Source organism: Leiobunum rupestre, chromosome 11, assembly GCF_980474605.1.
Source record: "Leiobunum rupestre chromosome 11, qqLeiRupe1.1.hap1, whole genome shotgun sequence".
NCBI classification, from domain to species: domain Eukaryota; kingdom Metazoa; phylum Arthropoda; class Arachnida; order Opiliones; family Sclerosomatidae; genus Leiobunum; species Leiobunum rupestre.
The window spans coordinates 17,905,339-17,924,766 of NC_143394.1; the positions used below are offsets into that span (position 1 = coordinate 17,905,339).

The following is a 19,428-nucleotide window of genomic DNA, read 5'->3' on the forward strand; positions in this document are numbered from 1 at the left end:
TCTTAGCTTTTTTCATGTTAACACCAAGAATATATTTATTTATACTTCGGGAGAATGGTAATATTGAGAAAATTTTGATCGTTGCTCCTAATCCACTTCACACTCTATCACAAGGGCACTATTTTTATTTTAATATCTTTATAGAATTTCGATATAAACCTTTTGAAGGTCGAGATCCACATTTATTAAAGATTTGAGCCGTCCTGCTCTAATCCCCCTTAAGAAAATAAACTCAGATCGGTATCTAATTTTTACCCTAAAACTGACATCTTCCGACACGATTGAAGTGCACGCAGGAGGCATTTTCCCTACCTCCGGGGTCAAATATTTGAATTTTTTTGTGTAAATTTCAATAAATCATTAACCGCCCAATTTTACAGCTAGAGGGTTTAAATTTTGAGAATTGTCATTATTTCAAGCCTACATTCACACCAAAAATGCATGTAAAACTCGGTGAGGTAGTGCCTCCCAACCTCTCGATTTGACATGGAATGACCCAAAAGGTGGGTCACGCCAAAAGCCATTCCAACTCCGGATTTGTTTCCATACAAGTAAAAATAGTCTAAATTATTTTTTAATTTAATGTAAAGAAATTACATCCACTTGAAAGTAAAATAGAAAAAACCGGTGATGCTAACGTCTCACATTTAAATTTTAACCAAGGATCATTTCGTGTAGGTTTAATTATGTTATTATAATTTGAGCGAGATGCCGAGATCTCCTTGGTTTTTAGCCAACTTTGTTAAGTTGTTATGAAGAGATATTCCTCTCTCTATAAAAGAAATGTAGTCTTAGAACTAGAACCAGTAGCGGCGCTAAGGGTGGGCTGAAGTGGACTCTAGCCACCCCTGCATTTCTGAGAGAGGCTACATATTTATATTTAAAGGGACACATATTTGAATTTAAGAATTTTCTTTATCTCTAGAAATTTGTTTTATTGCCAAGAAAAGTTTACCTGGAAAAAAATCTTACAAAATCAATTCGTTTACTCAGAGATGAGGGAGATAAATTTGAATTGAAAATAAATCGAATTTAGGGAAACACCCCGGGCATGCACAGGTCGGATACAAGGTCAGTAGGGGGTCCAGTAAACGCGACGAGAGCCGCAACAATAAAACGACCTTGCTCTTCTCGCTTCCTGGAAAATTTATAAGGGGTCACCAAATAACTAGTCCACCTCCACAGTAGCACATAGGCGCCGAAATACAGTTGGTTAAGAGTCCATGTGTCGGGTAAGAGTCCAAAGTTTGTAGACGGTAAATAATACAATTGGCCGACTGTTCAAATAACTGTCGGTGGTATATTTGTTTCGGGCCTGATTACCGACAGTCGGCCGACCGTTGCATTAAAGGTCTCTTTGTAGACGGTAAAAATTACAATTGGCCGACTGTTCAAATAACTGTCGGTGGTATATTTGTTTCGGGCCTGATTACCGACAGTCGGCCGACCGTTGCATTAAAGGTCTCTTTGTAGACGGTAAAAATTACAATTGGCCGACTGTTCAAATAACTGTCGGTGGTATACTTGTTTCGGGCCTGATTACCGACAGTCGGCCGACCGTTGCATTAAAGGTCTCTTTGTAGACGGTAAAAATTACAATTGGCCAACTGTTCAAATAACTGTCGGTGGTATACTTGTTTCGGGCCTGATTACCGACAGTCGGCTGACCGTTGCATTAAAGGTCTCTTTGTAGACGGTAAAAATTACAATTGGCCAACTGTTCAAATAACTGTCGGTGGTATACTTGTTTCGGGCCTGATTACCGACAGTAATGAGACCGAAACGGGGTCGGGTATGAGACCGGAACGGGGTCGGTTGGGTATCCGAAACTGGGTCGGGTGGATATCCGAAACAGGGTCGGGTTACTCGGGTATGAATCCCAAACGCGGTCGGGTATAAATCCGAAATGGGGTCGGGTATGAATCCGAACCGGGGTCGGGCATGTATCCGAAACGGAGTCGGGCATGTATTCGAAACGGGGTCGGGTATGAATCCAAAACGCGGTCGGGTATAAATACGAAATGGGGTCGGGTATGAATCCGAACCGGGGTCGGACATGTATCCGAAACGGAGTCGGGCATGTATTCGAAACGGGGTCGGGTATGAATCCGAAATGGAGTTGGGTATCATTGCAATATTGAGTCGTAATACCTACCCATTGTTAGTCGGAAAGTAATTTCTTTGCCATAAAAATAGTTTCCCCGACTCTAATTCGGGCGGACATAGTACCAGTCAAAAGAGTAGTTTCCCGACTGTATTTTAGCTACAAAATAGTCGCCGTCAGACAGTCGGCCCAACGACAGGCGACAATTGCTACTGGGGCTGTGAAGAAAACCTTAGCGCCGCTACTGACTAGAACTTGCTGTATTACGAAATATTGTTGGCATGGACATCTTTCCAGATCTCCACGAACATATGTTTGATGCTGAAGTTGGAATCGAACATCATCGCATCAGTTTGATTAAGAAAGTTATTAATTTATATTGCTAGCTCAGACGTAGAGCTCGGCGAAACAGATAAATTAACCGCTAAAGTTTTGATTAACCATAAAAATTACGATTAACTGTTTATCCATGGATATTATCCACGGCTATATAGCAATTTAACATTTAAAATAATCGGGTTTTTTTGGATAATTTTCGTTTGTGGATAAAAATGAATAAAGTGATTATTTCTTATCCAAACGCCGAGCTCTACACTCCACAAATTAGCGAAGGACAAAAATCTAGAAATGAGGGATCAGAATATTCCCATAACAAGCCATAACCACAACACCTGTATAGTACACGAGTTACTTAAGCCTTTGACAAAATATCATTTCGTCAATTAGAATTTTTTTAATTTTCTTATTAAAAGATCACCTGCTGGTTTTTATTAGGGTTTCGAAAGAATTAATTGACGTATTTACAAATTATAATGAAAATGAACCTTATTTTAAATTATCACAGCCGAAATATTCGCGAATCACGTCAGAGTACCTAAAAGATTACAGACACGATCACGTGATGATTTTTTATTTTATCACCTACTCGACAGGCGTCGCTTAAAAGTAGTACCACAGGAATAGGGAACAACTACCGGTTGTCTGCTAGTCGTCGCCTCCGTATTAACCACCCGTACAATCTTGGGTCTATTTCTTTATTATGTCTATGGGTTTTTCTCGGAACTGTTACTAATACTTACAGTTACAAAGATCGAGTAGTAACAATTCGCGGAGAGTTGTCGGTTTTTGGCTAGGTAAAAAGCTACGTTATCATTCGCGTAACGAACAAACAGAAGAAATATTATCGTTTTCATAATTATATTTGTTATGTTAATTATCTGATACAAATAATGAATGCGTAATTACCACAACTTTTGCAATGCTTTCGTTTGCGTGAATCTATTAATTATGGAAAGCTTCAGTTTTTCCACGAGCAATAATTCGAGATATTATGCAAATATTAGGTATAAATAAAATCTCGCAGTTTCGCCTTAACCATTCTACATCGGTTTCTAACACCGAACTGTATAACATGTCGTCGAACGACGTTACGGACCACCTCATTTCCCAATTGCGTCCGAACCCTGGCTGGTGGAGTTTTGACGTCCAAGTACTTCAACTGGACAATGAAGGAGAGCTACTGTTCTTACTGGACCAATGCAAAGAGCTTTTACTGCGTGACGAAGGCACCTTAGCCGTGGAAATAGATGCATTCGACTACCTCTATCGACTCTACAAGAAGAGAAAACCTGGTACACCATTTGAGGATTTTTTCTCGTCGGTGCCTTGCGATATGTCAACGTTTGATCACGAAAACGAAAACTGCGTTAGTAGAGCCGTCCGCGTTAGAGAAATTCTGGTCGAAAGATTACGAAAACGGCATAAAAACGTGACTAATTGTCTGTACGTTTGCTCGTCCGTGTTCTGCAACTGGACCCACGAAGAAAACGAAAAAATGTTGGGGGAAAATAAACAACTTCACGTGTCGAATTTCATTCCCCATTTAACCCCCGTTCTAAAGTTCGAACTGATCGGCAGAACGGGTTACGTCTTCTTCGAAGTTAAGACTTGGTTTAACGAGCCTTTCGTTTTGTTCGAAGGAGAGCGAGGTTCCTTTTCGAACTTCGAAGGACAATTTAATTGTTCTCTAATCGGCAATTTCGTGTTGGTATCGTCTACACTTCGAAACGAAGAAATCGTCAATCGGTTTTCCATCTTTCTAGGCGCCAATTTTATCAACCCGATCGCGGCTTTGAAAATATCGATGTTACCCACGTTTTCTCTGAGTAAATTTTGCGTTAAGGACGGAGTTTTACAAGTTTGTATCGTTTTAGACATGGCCAAAGAATGGTTAGTTATCAAAAAGCGGAAACCAAGTTCGCAAAATAAATGCAGTTACACTAAGATTCCGTATAAATACTGTCTGGACGGAGCACCGCTCGATCGGTATGTAGAAAAAGAGGTACAAGAAGTGGCCCAGCTTTTTGGACAGTCGAGAGATGACCTGATGACGTATTTTCATAATGCGGCGGCCATGTTTTCGGACGAGACATTTCTTCGCGAAGGACGGGCGCTGAATTCGATTCTATTAAATCGCTCACCAGCGACGAAACTGTTCAAGTAATGAGCTGCCCAATCTTCAAACACTTTTTTCAATTCGGTTTTCGGAGCAATCTTTCTGACTTTTCTTATAGACTTTCTTCCACGTCGAAGCCTAGGTACCGCTATTCTCCATCACTAAGAAGTGATTGTAAGGGTTAATTAGGGAACATTTATCCCATGTTCCTACAATCATTCTACATTAAGTACGAAGCACCAAAGGTTTGTCACATTTTAATAAACTCATTTATCCGTTATATCTTTAAACGAATCATTGAATATAACGAAAACAAGTTGGCAAGCCAAAATATACCTCTCCTCGGAAGAATGGTCCCTAGTGGTATTAATTTCTCGACACGACCCCCAAAGATATCTCCACAATTCAGAGTTATTTACGAAAAACGTATTCTCGGTTCAAACCCTGCCCGGTATAAAATTTTAATTTTAATTTAAATAATTGAGACGAAACAATCGAGTTTAATTTATTCAGAATATTATAAATTAAGTAGTTACAACAGCGAGTTAGACTTACTAAAACAATGCACAATTGAATTTAACCCTTTTTACAGTACATGTTTATCAGTTGAATATAATACTAAGCAAATTTTAATGAAAGAAATATCTACAGATGGTATTTGTATTTTTCTCGCTTACGAAATACTTGCCGCATCTTTAACGCTCATTTTATTTCAACACTCGTAGACTTCCAGTTGACGTTGTGACACATACCGCATGAAAAAGACCAATGCCGTCCAATTTCCAATATCATATAATGACTCGCACACCCAGGAAATCATTGACTGCGTTAGAAATCGTAGATATCCAAATATCCACACCAGATATATTTACAAGAAGCAAAAACCTTACCATCAACAAAGCACAGAGAGCCACTTGACTAACCGCCAGCTCTTAAAGCAATAAACGTTAAATTATCGTCTTTGAATTCACACAACTATATATAGGTCGTTAAGAATACCCGTAAATAAATAACAAAAAACTAACAAAGTGGACCACCCACAGGGTCTACCCTTTAACCCCCTTATCTCGGCTGACTGCGCTAAAACAAGATATAACCTTTAAAATTTCGTTCGTAAAAAAACCAGATTAGGCCTTCATAAATTCATTAATAAAAAAAGACTTTATTACCTATTATGCTTACGATGCGTGTCTTAATTTCAGTGAACCTAAGCAGTTATCGGTGGTTCTGTGGTAGAGCGCTCGACTGCCAAGCCGAATGGTCTGGGTTCGAAACCTGGGTGGCGCATTTGTTTTTAATCAATAGAGAAACGCTAAATTAGAATTTCTTCGATGCAATAATTTAAATTTCAATTCTATTTCAATTAAACCAAAATTTCGTACTCTATTAAATACGCTTCCGATAAAGCTAAAGGTCTAACTTTCAATAAGGCGTAACAAGTGCCGGTGGTTCTGTGGTAGAACGTCCGCCTGTCAAGCAGGAGGTCTCGGGATCAAATCCCGCCCGATGCGATCGCAAAGTGATACTAAGACGAATACCGTGTACAATTGGTGGAAACCCTGCCATTGGACGTTGAGTGGTAGCATTACACTCAGCACTCGGTCCGTCCCAAAGTCATTAAGATAACGTTGGAGAGAAAACGCCCATATAAACACAACAGACTCAACATGCACAACCATCAGGACACAAACACAACAAATTCGACACTCACAACCTACGCACAAACATTACAAAAACGTAATACACCAAACCGTCACGACGGTGAGCGAAAAAACACCATCCAAATGAATCCGTTAACGCTCACCGTCACACGGTGGTTTTGCCAACCCTTCGAGAAACTGCGAACGCAGTGATTACACTTTGCACCGAAAATGCGAACGCGTTCGCAGGCCTGACAGACAGACCCACAGACAGACACGGTGGTTGTGTAACCCCTCCTAGGAGACTTTGTCCCCTCGGTGAGGTAAAAATCTAGTTGACTGTTACTGTAATAAAATTGTTTTATTTAAAAAAAAACTCTTAGCCATAAAAACCAAAAATCGACTCTCAGGATGTCGATTTTCCAAATACCAAATTACTTGCTATATCTAGATACAAAGAAAAAATATACTACCTACTATCCAAAAACCATGTAATCAGTGTCGCCGATAATGGTTTGTTCAAATGGCTGACCCACATTTTAGCGCGAAACAAAGATGTTCCTACGTCATTAGCCAAAAGTGATTCGTTTTCTCTTACCCGAAAAGATTTTTCTATTGCTCGGATCAGTGGCGGATCCGGGATTACGTTGTTTAGAGGCCCAAGGCGCATTTTGTTATAAGACCCTTCATGTAAAGTATTTTTTTTCTGTGCAGTTTTTAGGGCCCCTCAGTGTGGAACGCTCCGTACAAACAAAACGTCGTAAATTGAACCTATAGTTCTGACTTGTTCTACCGCAAAACGATCTTGTTAGTATATTATAATTCGATTACTTGCAACTAAAGTCTAGGCAAACAAATAAAAAAAACTATTTGAACCATTTTCTTTAGGTTTTTTATTGATCTCTTCCCTGATAGATCCAAGTCAACTCGTAATGTCTTATCCTAGGAAAGGGAAGTCTATTTTTAGTAATTTCAGTTATCTTCCCTAATTACTCTGATTTTTACGAAATATTTTGAATTTCCCTGACATTTACCTGTTGTTTTCTAACCTCCATGCATTGATTGCATTCCTGGTTTGTGTGAGCCATGCCAAAATATGAGCTATGGGGACAGTCCAAAGAAATACATACATGTACCTGTAGTGTCGCGCGCTAAAACGTCATTTCAAAATCCGTCCATAGTCGCAAGCCAGCCTTTCCGCACCGTACTGACGAGTCCAAATAGGACGAAACCGGTCTACCGTTGGAAATTCAGGCTATTTTATTTAATTTAATTGAGCGTAGCTCTCTTAGCAGCGAGTTCTATGGGAAAGTTTTGTCCGTCCGTCCGTTAGTAAGTTTTAAAGGCCGTCCATCCTTTAATAAGTTTCAAAGGAGGGGGGGAGGGCACAAGCAGGGCCGTCTTTACATATTGTGATGCCCTGGCACTTATTATTTTGGGGGCCCCCTATGCGACGAGATAGCAAGTATGGGCTGTAGCCGAGTACTCTTCAAGGTAGGGCAGGGCGAGTAGAAATTTATCATTTATTTTTGGTATTATGTACGGCCACAGGGTGGGAGAAATTGCCCCCCCCCCCCTTCAATGAGCTATTCCCCCTTGCCCTTCTTGGGTCCAAGTTTTTTCCGTAGTTATTTTCGATTAATTGTCAGAGACCAGGCTAATACCCAAAAACGAACCGCGGCCCGTCCGCACCAACGTATTACTTGATATACCAAATATCAACATTTTAGCTTGAGGAGTAAATTTCCATCGACTATGAAAGCGTGGTATTTAACAGATGGTAAATAACATGATATAAAATGGGAAAAGTTGTTAAATAATGGTAAATAACACTACAGCATAAAATGGGGAAAGTTGTTAAATAATAGGAAATAACACTACAGCATAAAATGGGAAAAATTGTTAAATAATAGGAAATAACACTACAGCATAAAATGGGAAAATGTGTTAAATAATGGTAAATTACACTATAGCATAAAACGGGAATAAGTTGTTAAATAATGGTAAATAACACTACAGCATAAAATGGGAAAAGTTGTTAAATAATAGAAAATAACACTACAGCATAAAATGGGAAAAGATAACGTTATGGAATAGCTTTAACTTCTTTGCCCCATCAATCGTAGGATGATATTAAAATAATTCCTCAGTGACTTTCTCCCCTCCAACTTTCTAAACGTGGTACCAGCATTGCTGATAAAATTTTCTTACGTCTTTTCCATTGGCTTATGCTCTGGGTTAATAAACACCTAAAGGCATAAGTAACAAAATATTATATTTCCTATCACCCCAATGCAACATTTTTACTGATATTCTGTTTCGTCAATGACAACCTAAATCATTATGTTGCTAAAAACTGACACCGGTCCTAGAATTACTTAGTCTTTGTAAGTTCCAGGTAACAACGCGCGGGAAATCGTTGCTGTTAGCCATTTTCAACTTTTGATGAACGAGCCCAGACCCTTTGAAAATTAAAACCCTTTCACAAGTATCAGAAGAAAATTAACTTCTGCAAATATAAATAACGTTTACTTTGGAAAAATAATGATGTATTATTGAATCGGAAGTGAAATATCAGAATTATAAACACTCGCTTCATTCTTTAAAGGGAATATAACTTCTGGTATTTTGGTCACCCTCCAAAGGTTTCGCTGTTGGCCGCTTCCTCCTATGGCTTTAGACGCATCGGCGCGGCTTAGTGGTTTACTTGAGAGGTAATCCTTAAAATTGCGGGGTCTCCCATACAGAGCGCGTTGGAGGTTATATTCCCTTTAGAGTATTTCTTTTTGAATTTGAAACTTAAATGCGTTTACGATAGTGACTATCGCCATCAAACTAACCTGACATTTACCGGCGAAGAGTTAAGGTAGGGAAGAGTCTCCCCTTCCAAAACTTTCGATTACACAATCACTGTCACATAGTTTCCTTCGCAGAAATCGTTCAGTGTCATACTTATTCGTACTATGCGATTTATGCTATAAGTATTATCGTGATCTAAGGAAATTTCACACAAAACAAAGGCAAAGATACAGAAGCTAAAAGTTTTTTGTTAGGATACAGTATATTTTCTTTTTGCTATAATTATTTCATACACATTCCTTAAAGAGAGAAACACTTCAAGATAATGCGTCATGAAACAACTTAACGCCTTCTCTCAAACACTGCAAAAGTTTCAGGGCTTATGGGCGAAAATTTTATGGGAATGCCAAATAATTTTGTAAATTTGACAAAATCAAATAGTAAAAATGTTTAAATAAAATACTCGGTTTTCTGAAATTCATTATTTGGTATTTCAGAAAATTAATAACAAAACTTCGATCCGCCGGTGGGAATAGTAAACCCGAAATTTAACATCATAATTTAGTCGTATCAAATAGTGACAATATCTTATACGGACCTACTTCAAGCTCGTTTGACGTTAACTCCGCACTCTAAACATAGTCACCCTAAACATTTGGCTGTGTCCGGAAAACTGTTGGTGAGAGACAAAGACGGTCTTAGGGCAAGGCGAACGAGGCGACCGCATAGGGTCCCGCGGTAAGCGCTGCCTTCAGGGGCCCTGAGACGATTCAATGATTCGAATTTGATTCCGGGTAAGCTTTTATGATTCGAACTCGATTCCAGATTCCAAGATGATTCTTTGATTGCGAAAAAAATTAGGATTATCGGTCAGATTCTTCTGATTTGGAATATTGGAATCAGGTGTATAGCAATTTTATGAATTTGATCACCGAGTGAGTGAACCCTATTTGTTTAGAACATTTCCTCGGCAAATTTGTTATGGGGGGAAAGGGCCCCCGCACGCCCTAACGCTGGCCCTGGCAAGAGAAAACAATTTATCGAAGGTAGAAATCAGCTCCGACTAAATATGCTCGCCGATTGCAATAAAATGTCTCAGTGAAATAAAAAAAAGTGGGGACAATATAAACCTTTACTTCGCTTAGCCATTATTGCAAATATGAAATTTTAATGTTGAATGGTTTTGTTTTGAGCCCGAGGGGGCCCTTTTCGAACTCGGGGCCCTGGGACCTGGCCCAACGGGCCCAATGGGAAAGACGGCACTGGGCACAAGAGAAAGAGGAATGGTATGAGCCACGGGTTGCGAGAGAGAGAGAGAGCGAGAGGGTAAGGGGCGCTGGACGGGGATAGGAGCGAGTTGTACGGAAACGTTTTGTCGATAAGTGGAGGGGGGTGGTTGGGGCTCTAGAGGGGTTGTCAGAGGCGTTAGCAGAAGCTGGCAGAAGAGAGACAGAGCGAGAGCTGGTGGAAATTTTGTCCGTTCGCGCTCCGAGGGGATGCTAGAGAAAAGGGGTAGATAGGTAAAGACTACATAAAACCATTTCGAATTTTTAGATTTTTATTCTACGATTGGATTAGACATTTTTTTACACTCTTATTTCAACTTATAAAACTTCAATGGGTTTACCACCACTGCCAGTTTCGGAGTTTCCACCACCTCAACTACTCCTCTCCATAACTTCATCACAGTTTCCCCAGACATTAAAGTGAACGGTATCAAACTGGCCAATTTGTCGAATTCGTTGTCACTGTCGACGTTAAACTCCAGATCGTCTGAAAGGTTTCTCCTTTTAGAAAAACGTTATTTAATAAAAAAATTCCATATTTTAGAAATTCATTAACGGGAAAAATAGTTACTTTGCTGGAGGGGTGGCTGTCTTTTTGGCGGGTGTTTGGTGTTTTGCAAGCCGTCGACTGAGTAGGAAAGCGGGTTTATTTGGTGGTTGCGTGGTTGTAAGCGGTCGCGCACCAGAATTGCAAAGGAACGTCTAAGAATATATTACAAACGGAAGGCAGACGTAATTTTATAATGACAAACGTAATTTTATGATGGAAATTTTATAATGGCAAACGGAAATTTTATAATGAAAATATTAAAATATATTGTGCAATTAGGTACCTTTCGCCTTCCAAATTTAGAACGACTTTTGAAAGTCAATAGTAAGACCGGACTAGCTTCCAAAAAAAAAAAGAACTGGAGAGGCTGAAACTACTATGATATGTATGTCATACAAATAAACGTTATTACCTTAATTTTTTTAAATGTGTGTTCAATATTTGAATTATTAGATTATCTTTGTTTATATTGTCGCTAGCTCGCTCCGCTCAGGTTTTGGTCAAAAATACCCGTTGGGGTTTTGTGACGCCCTAGTTTAGTTTTTCACTCGAAGATCTATTTGGTCCTGTAATATTGTTTTATATTGTTTAAATTATCATGCTAGATTAATCCACCAGGGGCGCTGCAGGTGTCATGATTTTTTAAGAACTAACACCCAGATCAGTATGTTGTAGCTATTACGTAAACCAGTCATAATCATAATCGTATGTTTTAACTAATAAAAAGTAGTTATTTATTTAAATCGTCAGTTTATTTAAATAACATAATAAGAGTTTTTAAATTTCTTCAAATTTGTTTAGGGTTTAGCTTTTTTATCCCTTTTCATAATGGACTAATCTACTTATTCACTAATTTTATCATCCTAAACTCGCTATACATGGATAAGAGATATAGAGAAATAGCAGGGCGACGTCACAAGACTTCACCCATATTTTTTTCAGCTAGGGACAAAGCAAAGGAGTGCTAGTACACTATTACTTTTCATTTTGACGGAAATTTATTTGAAGATCTTAATTTGGGCACACTTTCTTCTATTTTATTTCAATATATTTTAGTTTTGTGCATGCTTTTGCCAAAATTTATTAGCATTGATACGGAATGATTTGAATTTACAAAGATATACAGGGTGGTTTTTTTTTGCTCGAAAAAGTGATTTTTTTCAAAAACTGTGTTTTCTAGAAAGTTGAAATTTCTACGGTACATTATACGTGCCGGGGGACACTTTCTACCAAAATTGCATCTAAATCGAAGAATATTTTCACGTTTTTTGAAAATTTAAATTTTAACCGCTAGGTGCTATAAGAAAATTGTAGAACGTCACCGAAAACGTACAAATAGCGTTGGCGTGAAAAAAATAGACGTCTTTTTCACTGTCAAATACCGCTTGAAAAAGTTACAAGTTGGGCAAGCTAAAATAACTTTTTTTGAACTTCATTGGGAGAGTAGTGTAACTTTATGAAAGTCAGAAATTTGTCAACAGTAACCATGAAAAATTGGTTGCTTTCCCTCTCAACTCGACCTAAAATCCACTTGCCTTCCATTCGTTTACCACGGTTGTATTTTCATTTGCCAAACTTGGATTCTTCCACTTCCACAGTTTTCCCGGGTCCACCAATACTTTAGCTCTTGGTAAAACATTCGACAATCAACAAGAGTTTTCTGCGAAATATAGAGGTCTGACGATACAAAGGATTGCGGGGAAAATATTGAATACATAGTAATAAACTACCAGAAGCATTTCGCGAAATGAGATCTTGGCTTGGGAAAAAAAGGAATTGTCACTGACCAACTTGGACGTATTACCGACCCTAGTTTTGTGCTTCCTAACGATCCTTTTCTTTAGGCAACGCCAAACGAAACCCTCAATAGCAACGTCATGGTCCGAAAGTGTCATCTCCTCATCGCAATTTTCACAGTTTTGAGAGTTAGATAACAGTTTCTTTTCTTGTAGTCATTTTACTCTTTTAGATTTGCACATATCGTGTATTTCGAACGATATTATAACTGAAGGAGGGGTAAGTTTGAACACTTAAAGAATGAATGAATACTTCATAGTTAACAATAAAACAATTTATTAGCAAGCTATTCTATTTAACATTATTTACAGCTGAAGTGGTTAGCTGGAGAGGCAGGGAGAGACTGACTAGTATACTGCTTCTCTTAAGATCACCGGGAATAGGGCAAAGCTCAAAATGTTTTTTACATGACTATTTACAATAACTTCAGATTCCTTAACATAATCATAACAATCGATATCGATGGAAGACGCAGTTCTCGAATCCGAACCCGGATCCGACGTCAAATAGCAATGACACCGCAGAAACATGTGACAGACCGAAAGTATAATACTTAAAAAAAAACTGAAAGTGAAAGAATACGTTTTTTTTTACTGGGGGGGGTCTTTTTGGCCAAATTGAGAGTGAGAGAATGTGGTCAGAGAAAACCCAATTGAAAGTGAAATAACGTGTTTTATTTTCGACCCCTGTACCCCCTTTCTCCTCGAGGGGGGGGGGCTGAGTGAAAGTTGTTCCTCGTCACATTACCAATAACCTTTAAATTGGCATTTTTGCTCTAAGCCTAACGGTTCTCGAGATAATTTTGGTATTAAAATCTTCCACCATGATGAGATTGTCTAGCAAATTACGACTTGTTTTGGAGATATTAGCACTTTCTTGCAATTTTAACTTTTACGACCTTTGTGATTTTGGTAAATTTTTCTCGACTTCCTATTGATCGAATCCAATTGGGTCTACGCTATTTAGACCTAAAACGTGACAGGGAACACTTTTCTAATTAGAACCAATTACGGTTCTCGTGATAGTTTTTGGGTGACCTTGAAGTCATGGTTCAAGGTCATCGAAATTTTCAAAAAATGTTTCCCCTTATACACTCTTTGCGACCTAAAAAGTTCAAATTCGTACCTAAAACTGTTTTGGAGTTATTCTCCCTGGTCTAATTCACCTTTGACAGTGCAGAGTGAACCTACAACGCCTTTCGGTAGAGCTGACTGGACCGACAGACCTTCCTCACCTTTGACAGTGCAGAGTGAACCTACAACGCCTTTCGGTAGAGCTGACTGGACCGACAGACCTTCCTCGCCTTTGACAGTGCAGAGTGAACCTACAACGCCTTTCGGTAGAGCTGACTGGACCGACAGACCTTCCTCGCCTTTGACAGTGCAGAGCGAACCTACAACGCCTTTCGGTAGAGCTGGATGGGCTATGCTCTTCACCATACAAACCTGGCTATTATTATTATTAAACATTTTTATTGAAGTAATATCTTTTTAATAATCAGTTCCGCAAAACAATTTTAATATTTTTGTAATCCTTGACGAAACTTCCTACTCCAAGTAGGAATAGTATTATATAAAATGAAATTAGTCCACTTATTATACAATAAATTTTTTAATAAAAAGTTTTATTGTACAATTAAGTGGACTTTTAATTTCATTTTATCATATTTTTTAAGCTTATGTTCTTAAATTTTATATTTTAAATACTTTTTCCAACAACTATTAAGTATTTTACTTTCCATACAGAGAATGAAGTATTTTACCCAACACTGAATATTAGGTTTTTCGTATTGCGACTTGGCATAAAACTGATTTGTCTTTAAACGACTAACACAGTTCAGGCAGCATGATCAACAAGACTGTCAGTGATGGTTTTATTGCGCTGGTTTGGGTGTATTTTTGTTATCCTAGTTTTGCTGGTCAGAATAAATTTTTCTTCCAAACTTGTAATCTAAACTCGCAATGTAATTAAAATTAATGTTAAAACATATGACAAAACTATTGAATAGTCAATCTATAGTAAACTTCTACTCTACTTTATGTTCCCAATAAAGTCTGTGATAGGTGCTACTATTAAACCATATTTCTACAAAAACTGAAGAAATTCTATATAAATTTAATTTTTATTTCAAATTTTGGAAACTTAAAAATTTAAATAAGCAACAATCAATTAACACAACATGAAAAATTCAGTTTTACTGCCAAAAATAACAGACAAAGTATTTTTCAAAGCCAAAAGTGTACTTAAACCAAAAAAACAAACCATTGCCTATATTATTCTATAACATAACATAGGCAATAAACAAACAATATTGCCAGAATTTCATGTGTTAAAATTAGTATCCCCCCCACTCAACCATATGGTTTTATAAACAAATTACAATTGCAAAATGCATTGTTTAAACCAAAGCTTTGGTTATCTTTTTCATTTATATAAATGTGCGAAAATATGCATTTTATCTAATTAGTACTATAATGCGCCTAAGTCTAAAAAACTTTCAATTCGATTTTCATTTCTGAACTAATTTTCTTGAGAAATAGATGAACTTGGTGTCGATGACCACCGAGATGAAGATCGTTTCTCTTGTAAAGTGTTACGCATTGCATCTTCCATTTTAGATAGAATGAACTGAAAATATTTGCATGCAAATATTAAAATGTTAACTAAACGAAAATCTTGCCAATATTTTTATGTTCTTTTGGAAATTTTTACCTTGCACAGTTCTGGATCTTTCAAATTAACAATCTTTCCATTTTCCGACTGGCCAAAGAAACTAGTTTTCTTCTTATGATCCTTAAATAATTTTTTTTTAAATAAACACACAAGTAGAGCACATAATTTATACCTTTAGTAAAATTTTTATTCCTTTTTCGGTTATCACAGGAGTATCCTTTACTTCATCCCACGTATAATTCCATTCAGCGTTCCACTGCCCAAATACATCTCCTTTAACAATGAAGAGGAGACGTCTAACAAAAGAAAATTATTATTATTATTATCATAACTCTTAAATTATTGACTATTTATTGTCTTACTGGCTTGTCACCATCAGGAAAGTTTTGCCATCAGGAGTTATTGGAACATGGGCCACGTAGTTATCTGTTGTTGCATATTTCCCTTTATCAACATCCTATGTAAAAAGGGAATTATGAACGGAAAAGAATAGAGGAAAAAAGACTTTCATAAGGTTATTTTATAAAATAAGCTTACAAGCAATAACCGAAGACCCGCAGCTTCAAAAGAAACGTACGGACGAATAATTGTATCAGGCTGAATGAATCTGGGCAGTCTCGCTCTTTTAACCTCCTCTGACGTATCAACGGCTCTGTAATGCAATTAAAATGAAATAACTGGAGGTTTGTGGTTGACTTTACTATATTGAGATTATAAATTGTTAAATCCTTACTTTTTAACAACATCCAAGGACCCACTAGCAAAGTCAATAGCCCCAGCTGTTGGCCTAGCCACGATACCTATAAGTCCTTTGCCCATTCCTTTAACAAATCCTTGGAATCCTTCTTCTTTTGCACCAGTAACAGGCTTCGTAACAACCCCAGTCACACCTTCTACGAAACCCTAAGAAGTAAAACCATAACCATGTAGTAAGATTCTTTGCATTTCTTGCTTAGAGGTTGCGTAGAACAGTGTACGAACCATGACAAGATTTCTGCCACCTTGAGCCATGCCTTGCGCAGCATTCTGTGGTCTCCTATTTATTTGTTGTTGTCGTCGTCTCTGGTAATCTTTGTCCATAGTTAGAGCTGCCAACCCCTTTCCTAAAGTTCCCGTAATACGTGACACGGCTCCAGCTGCCCCACCAACAGTATGTCCGAGCAAACTTTTAACCCCGAGTGCTAATCCTTCCGCAAATTCTTCGGGGCCTTCAATAGCTCCTTGAATTGGTTCATAGAAAAAGTCTCCAATACCTGACTTCAAGCCAAGCAGAAGGCCAACTGGATTACCAATTACATCCAAACCTAGTAGAAGGACATAGAATTGTTTGATGGCCTGGAAATATAAAAGCACCGTTAAAACCAAAATCCTAACAACAATTGCTAGAATTGTTTGATGGCCTGGAAATATAAAAGCACCGTTAAAACCAAAATCCTAACAACAATTGCTATGCTATAATATGTAATAAAATCAACAAAAAACTTTACCTGACTGCTATAATGAGATATGGCTGCGTTGACCAACTGCTGATTGGTCATAAAAGAATTATTTCTCTCAAAGTAGTTCAACCTTTAAACAAACAAAAAAATTTATGGATTACATTTATGTTGTATCGTGGGTTAATAAGAATGATAGAGAATTGTGTAACTATTAACTATTTAATATACATTATTATGATATATTTTAAACAAGTGAATAGAGCGTCATTCTCGCGTGGTCTCTCTCTTTCTAGAAAACTGGTTTTATTTTGTTTTAGTTTTGGTTTCAAAATATAATGACCTTGACTATGTAGTGACGCACCATCTATACTATACAAGATAAACTATAAATACGTAATACACAACAATTTACATTCTATTTAGTCTTATTTCTGGGAGCTTTAGTTATTTTAAAAACTTATTCAACAAGTCAACATTTAAGACGAAATTGGTTAACTAGCACAGTTTGTTTTTCTTTTCATACATTTCACAGAAAATTTCATTGATTACACACATTAACCAATGGAAAAAATAACTTCTAGTATAAATTTTTGATTAAAACCTGCCCAAGAAATGGGTTAATAAACACAAAACATTTATTGTACATTCAAATGGAGGAGTTAATAAACCCCAAAAAATTATTCTACATTCAAAAGGAGCTATTCAGTTTGCCAACAGAATTATTATAAAATCAGAACATACTTGAATATAACATCTTGAACTTCCGTCATAGTAACACCAATACTTTGAAGAAGCAAATTCAAAAATTCTGAGTGAATTCCCACACTTTCTTGTTGGCTAGTTGATGAAGAGGAATCGCTACCACCAGTCATAGAAAAACTTAAATGAACCTAAGAATGAATGATTAACTTTTCAACCTCGCAATAATTAGTTTATCAGGTATAGAAACCAAAATTTTACCTTAAGAGGTGAAAAATGAAGATTATCAAAAAAGCTTTTCTGTTCTCGATAAAAATAATCTTTAGCTAGGCCTTTCAAATCAATCTCAGCTGTTTCTTTATCTTGTTTAAGTTTTTCTTCCTAGGAACAGAAAAAAATGTTTATAATTTACATGTATTAAATGACATTAAACCAAAAACTATACTTACAAAATCAACTGATTTTTCCTCTTCAGTTGCCAAAAAAGCTAAAAGAGAATTGACAAATCCAAGATCAAGTTTAACTTGAAATTCTTGAACCAAAACCCGGAAATACCTGAAATGAAAAAAGTTACAATTAAATAATATTACCTACGCATACAATTGTCCAAAATTTATAAGCACATACTGATATTGAATCTCGGTACTCTGCTCTGGTATTCTTTGAACAAGACTTAACTCTACAAAAGGCTTTGGCACTTTAAAGTAGAAATTTTGTTGTAAATCCTGTTATATCAAGGAAATTGATATCGTAACTTACTACTTTCGGCAGCCACAGATTTGGAAAGAGGAACGGGGGATACTACAACTGGAAAGATGCAATCAGGAAGCTGGTTATCAATCTAAATTGACAAATATAAAAGTTGTACTTCCAAAATAATAAAGCTTTCTTCAGAAAAGTAAACTGACTTGTAGTCTGTTAATTTTGGCATGTAGCTGCATTTTATGAGGAGAAGTTTTATATTGGCACCAAAGGCCAGTTTGGAACGATCTTCTGAGGATTCGCTTATGAGGTCTAATCATTGTGAGATCCACAAAATCAATCTAAGAAATTTAAATAGGTTTAAAAGCATTTTCCTCATAATTGCTGCATTGAAATTATCTCACTTCTAATCTTTTCTCTAGTACCACTCTATGTCTAGGTGTGCGTTTAGCTTCAATGTCTTTATTATAGTTTAAATAAGCAGCTTCGATCAAAGCATTATCTTTAAAGCTTAAAGCTTTAAATCGGTTGTGATTATGTTTTCTTCCTTCCCAAATAACGCCAGTACTTGAAGGGGAAAAATAAATACACTAATCACTACCTTCATATGAAACTAAACGAGTTGTGTGTGTAAAGGTATTGTGTTACATTATGGTGGCTGATGGGGGAACATTGTATATCAACTAGAAACTGGGCAGAAACTTCATTATTAGTTTTCTCTTACCTTGCAATGCAGGCATACATTATTTCTTTGTTGATTTCATTGTTAATTAGAGATAGACCAAACCCATCCAAAGATAGAATAATTTCTTGTTGAACTCTTTCCAACTCACCAGACTAAAATATTTATAGATTTTAACTCATCAGTAACATTTAATACACTAAATTTACTGATATATTTCTTAGGGTTTAAATTTATAAAAAATAAGTCGTTTACAATTACAATTGACGGTTAGGTCAGCAGCGCCCAGTAGAATTCAAATAAAGAATCTATAGGGCAATTCTATAAAAAAGAACGTAGGTCATTGGTCAGTTGATTCTCAGCAGATACCTTTACATTTTAGTTAATTACGTTATAGGTCACCTTTGACTTCTAAAAATAATTCAGTTCTACCATTAAGATATTAAAATTTTTTGACCTGTTATTCGGCGAATATTCGGGATTATTATTCAACGAATATTTCATAAGGTAGTATTTGCATTATGCTTAACTATTCGGTACTTGGTTCAAAAACTACTATTCGTTTTTGGGTATTCGATATTTGTCTTGATAGGCTTAAAGTG

At 37.0% G+C, this 19,428-nt stretch overlaps 2 protein-coding genes across 6 annotated transcripts in view; one reads left to right on the plus strand and one right to left on the minus strand.

Annotated features, from left to right (window-relative positions):
* The first annotated feature begins 13,011 nt into the window (after positions 1–13,011).
* Positions 13,012–14,212, plus strand: LOC149921874 (uncharacterized). Its single transcript, XM_090163681.1, has 2 exons — positions 13,012–13,542; positions 13,806–14,212. Exons 1-2 carry the CDS (start codon positions 13,455–13,457, stop codon positions 14,123–14,125), a joined length of 408 nt encoding a protein of 135 aa, XP_090019807.1. The 5' UTR covers positions 13,012–13,454; the 3' UTR covers positions 14,126–14,212.
* Positions 14,213–14,774: 562 nt separating this feature from the next.
* Positions 14,775–19,428, minus strand: part of Vps13 (vacuolar protein sorting 13C) — a 110,208-nt gene continuing 105,554 nt past the window's right edge. For 4 of the 5 annotated variants that reach the window (XM_090163619.1, XM_090163616.1, XM_090163618.1 and 1 more), the window contains exons 56-71: positions 18,869–18,981; positions 18,549–18,711; positions 18,351–18,485; positions 18,202–18,283; positions 18,070–18,139; positions 17,892–17,997; positions 17,704–17,823; positions 17,485–17,633; positions 16,792–16,873; positions 16,286–16,639; positions 16,038–16,207; positions 15,842–15,956; positions 15,667–15,761; positions 15,477–15,600; positions 15,344–15,424; positions 14,775–15,259 (exon numbers count right to left, since the gene is read on the minus strand). In XM_090163619.1, the coding sequence (XP_090019745.1) occupies positions 15,152–15,259; positions 15,344–15,424; positions 15,477–15,600; positions 15,667–15,761; positions 15,842–15,956; positions 16,038–16,207; positions 16,286–16,639; positions 16,792–16,873; positions 17,485–17,633; positions 17,704–17,823; positions 17,892–17,997; positions 18,070–18,139; positions 18,202–18,283; positions 18,351–18,485; positions 18,549–18,711; positions 18,869–18,981 (2,067 nt within the window). In that variant the 3' untranslated portion in view covers positions 14,775–15,151. The remainder of the gene's footprint in view (positions 15,260–15,343; positions 15,425–15,476; positions 15,601–15,666; positions 15,762–15,841; positions 15,957–16,037; positions 16,208–16,285; positions 16,640–16,791; positions 16,874–17,484; positions 17,634–17,703; positions 17,824–17,891; positions 17,998–18,069; positions 18,140–18,201; positions 18,284–18,350; positions 18,486–18,548; positions 18,712–18,868; positions 18,982–19,428) is intronic. The other variant, XM_090163620.1, reaches the window with a different exon arrangement.

Coding starts and splice junctions, on each gene's coding strand:
- LOC149921874 (XM_090163681.1), top strand. CDS start 13,455: ATGATGAGATTGTCTAGCAAATTACGACTTGTTTTGGAGATATTAGCA. Junction 13,543..13,805: donor TTACGACCTTTGTGATTTTG/GTAAATTTTTCT, acceptor CACCTTTGACAG/TGCAGAGTGAACCTACAACG.